This window comes from Sardina pilchardus, chromosome 20, assembly GCF_963854185.1.
Source record: "Sardina pilchardus chromosome 20, fSarPil1.1, whole genome shotgun sequence".
NCBI classification, from domain to species: domain Eukaryota; kingdom Metazoa; phylum Chordata; class Actinopteri; order Clupeiformes; family Clupeidae; genus Sardina; species Sardina pilchardus.
Genome location: NC_085013.1, coordinates 4,548,782 through 4,557,291, shown reverse-complemented (window position 1 = coordinate 4,557,291; position 8,510 = coordinate 4,548,782). Strand labels below are relative to the sequence as shown.

At 51.0% G+C, this 8,510-nt stretch overlaps 1 protein-coding gene across 2 annotated transcripts; it reads left to right on the top strand.

Moving 5' to 3' along the window:
• The first annotated feature begins 202 nt into the window (after positions 1–202).
• On the top strand, positions 203–8,043 carry dact1 (dishevelled-binding antagonist of beta-catenin 1). Of its 2 annotated transcripts, XM_062523509.1 has the most exons (4): positions 203–904; positions 3,206–3,335; positions 4,753–4,908; positions 6,003–8,043. In XM_062523509.1, exons 1-4 carry the CDS (start codon positions 551–553, stop codon positions 8,036–8,038), a joined length of 2,676 nt encoding a protein of 891 aa, XP_062379493.1. In that variant the 5' UTR covers positions 203–550; the 3' UTR covers positions 8,039–8,043. The 2 variants fall into 2 exon arrangements, with proteins under 2 accessions (XP_062379493.1, XP_062379494.1); XM_062523510.1 differs by lacking the exon at positions 4,753–4,908.
• Positions 8,044–8,510: the final 467 nt, after the last annotated feature.

Sequence of the window (8,510 nt, the reverse complement as noted above, 5' to 3'; positions counted from 1 at the left end):
GTGTATGTCTGTAGCCTATGTCTGTGTGTGTGTTTGTGTATGGTGTGTGTGTGTGTGTGTGTGTGTGAGAGAGAGAGAGAAACACACAGAGAGATAGAGAGGGACGGACACTAGGACCCTGCAAGTCGTCCACTGGTGAGTTTCCAGCAGGAGGTTGACTTAGCGCAGCGCTTCAATCTCAACCAGACGCTACTAACCTCTGAAGGTGCGGGGCCAATGCCGTTTCTCTGGGACACAAATATTAAATATTTTTTTTTGTCTTATTCTGTACAAACTAAGTGTTTGTGCTAAATTCACTTTTTTCCTTAGTGCGGCTTTATGTAACCGGAATGACTGCTTTTGACCTGAAGTGGAAATTTGACCATGATAGTCTGTAAAGTTATGGATGAAGACCATCGGAAAGGATACATTTTAACATTGTGAAGAACGCACAATCGCAATTGGGACTCAGATTGCTTTTGCTTATTCAGTATTGATTCAGCTTTTTGTAATATTTACTTGGTTGCATGGTTTCCAAAAAGTTCCAACCCAATGATATAGGGGACAAATTATGATGCTTTCGGATACAATGAAGCAAACGGTTGCTTTGGCAGAGATGCTGGGCGCTAAGGATTGCACTCTGTCGCGGGACAGGAAGGAATTTGATCTACGGTCCAGGGAACGGATGGAAGGAGAGATGGATCGCGTGCGAACCCGGGAGAGACTGGAAGCGACTATTGCGGGAATAGGTGAACTGGAGTACTTACGGCAGCGTCAGGAATTGTTGGTCCGAAGTGTTCTAAGTTACACGGACAGCGCTGCTGCGACGGGCGAGGATAAAGTCTGTCACGTGCCGGAGGAGAATTATTTGAATAATGAAGAAAAACTTTTGGAGGAGAATATCTTATTGCTGAGAAAACAGCTGGTACGTAGGATGTGCACAAAGTGCCGTTCATTTTCTGTCTTAATCGGTTTGCTGAGAATGTTGCACAGATATTTGGTTGTCTTACAAAGAAAAAAAGTTGGACTGACTCGCAAGGCCCATAGAGGTCCTCTAGATGGTCAAAGTTTCTGTCAAGAAATGCATTACAATGACTGTCACTTGTAATGCACTGAGGCAACATAGACAACGGATCTATAAAACAGCCCTGCATTGTAATGTAAACCCAAGAGATCCTCGCCTTTTGTGCTCAGTGTAGCCTACTTCTTGTATCTATTAATGAAATAATCGCCTTGAGTGAAACGCACTGTGTGGAATTGTAGCCTGGGATTTATGTAGCCTACAATAGTTTTTTTTACCATACCCTTACCAACAATTTCAGGCAAAGACGGTCATCCTGGTGTAGGCAAATACAGGACGAGGCGAGGCACAGCCTGGAGGATTTCTAAAACAATCATGAGTATTGCAGGATAAGGATTAGAGGGTATACGAGGGCTATTTAAATCAAACTTCCTGAAGCGCCTTGGACATTCCTTCTGTACTAATGCCGTCTACAAGGGGGTCCGGCCGCTTGAATGAGATTTGTTGATGAGTTACAATGAACGCGGCGACTGAAATTAACTTTTACAAGCAGATCCTCTACCCCCTGCCGATGTTAAAGGATGCCGCCGGTAATAGGCTGGTTGTTTGAGATTAAAATTAGCCAAATCAGTCAAAACACACCTGGCGTTAATTTGGGAAAATATCACAAAGTCAACCATTGTCCCTGGCAAATAGTTTGGAGAAAAAAATATATCCCCTTATAAGATTTGACTTCAAGTGGTTTGCACACTGCATTGGTTGGAATGGTTTATATTTATATATCTTGCAAGGAATCTCCCTTCCAACCACACAAGGATTTTCTGTCTTCAAACCACACATTTGTACTTAAACAGGCTTGAGGCCTTTGCTTAAATAACAAATGGTCATCTAGTATTTCAAGGTCCCATATGGGCCTGGTTTTGAAGAATCCCTGTAAGTTTTAGAGATCCTCTCACAAGTAACTAGTTGATTCTCTCAGCTCTTCTCCAACACACACACACACACACACACACACACACACACACACACACACACACACACACACACACACACACACACACACACACACACACACACACACACATTCTCCCCCAGTCTGAGTAAGGCCCACATTCTCCCCCAGTCTGAGTAAGGCCCAGTTATGTTCCTCTGGACCTTTTCATACCAGAAAGCCCTCACAGAACTCCAAAATAGAGCCCCCTCCATCCCTCTCAATCTGTAGGCCCTTTGCGATCAGTGGGGATCTGGGGTTAATTTGATGCCGTTTCAAAATAACCGTCGGCCCTCTTCTGCAAATGGTACTCTGTGTAAAAATGGTCTCCGAAGCCCAGGCATTGCTGGGAGGCCAGAGGCACATTAATCACCTCTCAGCCTCCTGTCAGGCGCACGTTTTTTTTCTTTCTTTCTTTTTTTTTTCTTTTATGGGGGGGGGGGGGTGCTGCCAGTCTGCAGCAAGTAAGCAGGGGAAGGGAAGGGAAGGGAAGGGAAGGGAAGCTGAGGCTCGATATAGCCCAGGAATCTGTGTTGCATTACTGCTCCTGTCAGCAAATGGCCAACCGTAATGCCCAAGTGGATCATTCAGATAACTGGCCATTTTGAAGCGCAGCGTCCAATCCAAGGCTGCCGCTGCCGCCACTGCTGCCCGGTGGCTTGCATTTTTGTCCGTCTGACGCGTGGGCCACACTTTAATTTGGAATGCACCACATGAACTGGGTGTTGTCAGATGCGTACCATTCCACATAACATGCGTGTTTGGGGCTTGGGGGGGTGGGGGGTGAGGGGGGGGTCTTTTCTGCTCCTACCAGGCGAGACTTCTAATTCAGTCCATTACTCTAATCTAGTGCCGTGTCTTATAAGCACAGCCTGTCCATTAGGATTGCGAAAGGCCCCTTGTTAAATTGATTCGGCCAACAACTCCAGCAGAGACTAATTACCTTAAACAAGTTTCCAATTATAGTTAATTAATGGGGGCACTGTATGCAAGACTTGTGTAAATATGATGGCACTGTTTGTCCTCTCTGTGCTGCTGTGACTAGAGTACTTGGGGCCATTGCTCTGTCACTAGTTTGGAGTTCAACAACTGGAGTTGGAGTTTAAAAACCGTATCAGAGCAATTGCCCCCTTATGTTGTTGGTTTGTTGTTTGGGGATTGCTGTATGCATTGCATTATTTTCTTTAACAGTCTCTGATTTTTCTTCCTTGCAGAACTGCTTGAGGAGGAGAGACGCCGGTCTGATCACCCAGCTCCAGGAGCTGGACAGGCAAATCAGTGACCTGCGCCTGGACACCAAGCCGTCACACGACCACGTGGAGACTGACAGCCGGCCCAGCTCAGGTTGGTGCCTGCCTCGCTTTGACCCTGGTTTCTCTGCAGTCGGCCGATTTCCTGCATGTCTAGTCCAGGATTAGCCGGTCTTGAACTCTCCATGGAGAATCTCTTTATTTTCCAAAAGCAAACTAGCATGGGATTAGCGCAGTGATACTTGCAGGGGGGGAAGACCAGACCATACTTAGGTAATTAACAGTGCAGAGTCAGAGGAACATACCATACCTAGGTTAGCAAACAAACAATGTAGAGTCAGAGGTACAGAAACCACAATGAGTCTCCATTGTGCCTGTCCAAGACACAATGCATAGCCCCTTTGTTTAGTAGAGATGCGCTAGCATTTGAAGTGCCTAGTTCAGCCTGAACACAGCAAATCTATGGTCCTTTGGTGATGCCATTGTGGGATTTTTTTTTTTGCATTGACCAACAAAACACTGTTGCACATCTGCACATTGCCTTTGACACCTCAGATTGCTCTCAGGACTTCCACCCCCTATTGTTTTATGGACAGTTTACCAAATGTGGTACAGATCTCCACAAATAACACAGATGACATGTAAAACAGGCTCATATAGCCCAAAACAACAGCCGCCCCACAATGATAAAAATGCTTAAGTATGTGCACACGGTATATCCGCTAGTCATTATCTCAGTTGGAGCCTGCTTACCCACTCGGTAGGAGCACTAATTTGGTAATTTGAACAGCCTGGGCTCTGTGCAAGAGATATGGCTGCTCTCCCCAAGTGGCTTGTATACATTCCAAATACAAGAGGTCATTCTGCAAGGGTAATATACCTCATCTGACTACATTCTTTGTTGCAGTGTGTAGAGGGCTTTTATAAAACAAGGGGTGGGATGGTATTTCTCATTCGTTTCAAACATCTGGGCTGGGTGTTTTTCTTTTTTTTCTCTCTCTCTCAATTGAAATTGTCTTTAAAAAAAAACAAGTCACATGTTGGTGGAGGTCGACGCAGACAGTGTTTCTAATGAAGAAGAAGAAGATATGCGTCATCCGACAGCCATTATCTCTCTTCTCTTCCCCGGGAGGATTTTTTCGGGAAATGGTACCACGCTGTCTGCTGGGATGTTAGAGTGCTTAAGTTACGCCACAAATGATGGCACTCGAATCCCGTGATCCAACCCCATCTACCTCCATTGCAGGCTCCTCCAAAAGTGCTCCCAATTTTTTTTTTTCCGCTAGCTGCATTCTTTTAATAGCTCTGCCTGTCACGTTGTAAATTGTTGGGGGACGACAGCTCACCCCCCCTTCCCTCCCATGGCAGGGTGCAAACTCATTGTGCTAAAAAATCTTCCTCCCTGTCTTTCCCCTTCCTCTTACCCCACACCCACACCCCACCCCACCCCATCTCACCCCACCCTTGGCACCCCCCACCCCTCACCTCACCCCCACTCCATCCCCCACCAGGCTTTTACGAGCTGAGTGACGGAGCGTCAGGATCCCTCTCCAACTCCTCCAACTCGGTCTTCAGCGAGTGTTTGTCCAGCTGCCATTCCGGCACCTGCTTCTGCAGTCCTCTCGACACATCGCTGTGTGCCTCTGAGGGGCGGCCCAAGTCTGCAGGTGAGAGAGCAACAAGACCGACCCCAACCCCCCACCATCCCCCATCCCCTAGCCCCCAACACCCACACACGCACACATACACACACGAGCACACACACACACACACATGAACACACACACATGCCTTCACAGCTTTGCTGAGACCAGGGTGGGTTATGGGGGAATAGGCAGGAATTTGAGGGGTTGAGGGGTGGGCATGTGGGGATAATGGGAAGTTTCCGTAGTGGCTCAAATGGAGACTCTTGTGAGAAAGTACAGTTGAGAATAGTCTAGAATAAATAGAGACCCATTTTGCCTGTCTAGCTCTGTAAACATTGATCGCTCTCTATCTCTATGTCTCTTGTCTGTTGGTGTCTTGGAGAGAGGCCAGAACACTGAAAATACACTCACACTCACACACATACACACACACACACACATGCACACACTCACACACACACACACACACACACACACACACACACACACACACACACACACACACACACACACCCAACTTATGTGAATAAGCAAATTCACTGACACGGTTCATTTCCCACCTGGTGGTAAACGGCAGTCTCGTCAGTAACGGGTGTCTGTTTGTTCTGTGTTGTTTCTTTTGGCGGAACCCTGTTTTGACAAAGACACATTTGGGGCCCGCAAGACAAACAGCGAGTGAATAGAGATGGGAAGCGGCCTAAGCTTTGGCCACAGGAGTGGTTTCACAGTCTTGCAGATGACTCTCTCAGCCACACCTATGATAAGATAACAAAAGGCTAATTAGCACAAGAAACAACAGCAGGCCTCACACACACTGACGGTACCTAGAGGCTGGAGAGCTCCAGGTTGTAAATACCAATCATTGCTAATGAGCTTCCCCAGTTAATCACGTAAAGTTCTCTGTGTGTTTGTTTGCCAAAACTTAACATGCAGGAAGGACATAAAGGAGTGAATGTCATTCTGACTATGTCATTGTTTTTTCGCTTGTTGGCCTGCTCTGGCTGTTTTCAGTGTTGTCATTAGTAACAGATGTGTGTGTTGTAGATCCGACTGAAGACCGTTCCAAGCTATTGGCCCGATCCTTAACGTGTTCCTTTCATTGATTTTCTCCTCAGATGAGGGTGGTTGTACAGAGTGTGAGAGCCACTGCGAGGACCAACATTCCGGAACAGTCCGCAGGTCCCTCTCGGCTCCGTACTCCCCGTCCCTGGACGACGGCCAGGGCAAGTACCACTGCGATCTGATCGCGAAGAACGGCAACGATGTCTACCGGTACCCCAGTCCCCTTCACGCCGTCGCCGTGCAGAGCCCCATCTACTTCCAGTCGCTGACCAATCAGCTTAAGGACGAGGTGGGCCTGGCGAAACCCTGCGACATGTTGGGGGAAGGGGGGCAGAAACCGGAGCAGCCCCTGGTGTCCCAGAGCACCTCCTGGCCTGCCCCAAACGTCCCCTCCAACAAAAAACTGGACAGCTACATCTTCGGGCTACTGCAGAGGAGGGCCCAGCCGATGAGGCCTAACAAGCCTCGGACCAGCATCAACACAGACCCTTCCAAGAGCATCCTGCGGCAGGCCAGCCTCTGCGTCCGGCAGGCTTCCGGCCAGGCCCCCGGGTGGACCGCCGAGGTCAAGCCCAACTGGCAGGCCTGCTTACAGAACGGGAGTGTGGCTAGCGCTGATGCTAACGCTAACGTAGCGTCTCCTCAGAAACAGTGGTCAGTAGAGGCCAAGGGCGAGCTCTCGGAAAACAATATGGCGTCTGTGACGTCCCACGTGCCCGTGACCCAGCCTCAGAATGGATATGTAATCACCCAGGACATTAACAGCAACAGTTTGTTGAAAAAGAAAGTCCCCGCATCTGGAAAGGGTCAACCGTTACAGCCTAGCTTGTCAAAAGACAGTGAGGACATTGGCAGTCCAAGTACGGTCTTGTCCCCTAAACACAACGCAATGCATCTTTACTCTCCCGCAATGGAGGACCGAAAATCCGCAGTGCAGGTCGTCAAAACGACGACCCCAAAGAAAAATCCCAAATCGTCTTCCCTGGTCTCGGCTGCCGTCGCGGTGTCTCTGCGAGACGACCGGTCGACGCTGGAGCGAGTGAGTCTGGGCTCGTCCTCCCAGAGCCAGGACGAGGGCAGCCAGATGGTCAGCGCCGAGTACATCCCCGCGCAGAAGCAGGCGGTGAAGCTTCGCAAAGGCGGCGGCAAGAACGTCAAGATCGTCAAGGTCAAGAGCGCCGCCACGTCCACGTCCAAGTCTCGGCCGCACGCCGAGCCGATGTCGGACACGGCGGGTCCGCCGGCCGGGCAGGGCGCGCCCAGGGAGCGCCATCGAAGCGGGTCCAAGAAGCCTCGCCACGTCGACGACCCCCACCACGTCCACGCCCACCGATCCTCGCGGAAAACCGGCTCCTCTTCCTCCCGGGCCAAGAGGATCCCGGCCTCCATTCCCGAGGGCCGGATCCTGGACAAGCACGTGGTCTCCACGCACCGGTCCGTCTCGTCCCGCCACCACGCCGGTCACCACGCCAGCGGTCACCACGCCGGCGGGCACCACCACGGGCACCACCGCGAGGCCGTCGTCGTGGCCAAGCCCAAGCACAAGCGCAACGACTACCGGCGCCTGCGCGCCATCGCCGAGGCGCCGTACGACGAGGCCTTCCGGCGGGCGCACCGGCGGCAGAAGCGCGAGCTGCTGAGCCAGATGGCCAACACCATGTACCTGCCGTCCAACGCGGGCGCCTTCACCAGCCCCTACGCCTACGTGGGCAGCGACTCGGAGTACTCGGCCGAGTGCGCCTCGCTCTTCCACTCCACCATCCTGGACACCAGCGAGGACGAGCGCAGCAACTACACCACCAACTGCTTCGGCGACAGCGAGTCCAGCAACAGCGAGGCCGAGTACGTGGACGAGAGCACCAGCAGCAGCGACTCGGAGGAGAGCGGCAGCGGAGGCGGCGGCGGCGGAGGCGGAGGAGGGGGGGCCAACTGGCCGCAGTTCTCCCAGGGGGCCTCGGGGGCCGTGCACCCACAGGAGATGACGGCCGCGCAGGCCAAGGCCTTCGTCAAGATCAAGGCCTCGCACAACCTGAAGAAGAGGATCCTGCGGTTCCGCTCGGGTTCCCTGAAGCTCATGACCACCGTGTGAGCGGAACCGGGGTGGAGGTGGAGGTGGGGGTGGGGACTATACGGACAGAGAACTTTGAGGAGGGGGTGGGGGCGGAGGGGGCGGGGGAGGAGGAGGAGGAGGAGGAGGAAGAGGAGGGGAGCGCGTTGTTCACAGCGATGCAGCCAATCAAATTGGCCTTTGTCTTCGTCTTGACCCAATCAAGTGCCTAGGCGCGTTCAGACGCACTCCTCAGTCGCGTCCTTAGTCCTTTTGAAAAGGGGAGTAAAGTGGGATCATACTTCCTTTTCCCCATACAGACTCGCTCTCCCTGCACTTTGTTGACCATTTTGACAATTGGAAAAAAGCATCTGAGTTGCCCCATTATGTTATGTAGCCATTTTGTTTTTGTATTTATTTTGGACTTGCTGTAGCACATTGACATGGCAGAGAGAAAAAAAAGAAACTGTAAATGCACACAATGGACGTTTACTTAAAAAGAGAGAAAAGAATA

What these genes read in the sequence shown, in the direction of transcription:
- dact1 (XM_062523509.1), top strand. Translation starts at nt 551, where the DNA reads ATGATGCTTTCGGATACAATGAAGCAAACGGTTGCTTTGGCAGAGATG. An exon ending in TATTGCTGAGAAAACAGCTG is followed by an intron (nt 905 to 3,205) that starts GTACGTAGGATG and finishes TCTTCCTTGCAG; the next exon opens with AACTGCTTGAGGAGGAGAGA. An exon ending in TGACAGCCGGCCCAGCTCAG is followed by an intron (nt 3,336 to 4,752) that starts GTTGGTGCCTGC and finishes ATCCCCCACCAG; the next exon opens with GCTTTTACGAGCTGAGTGAC.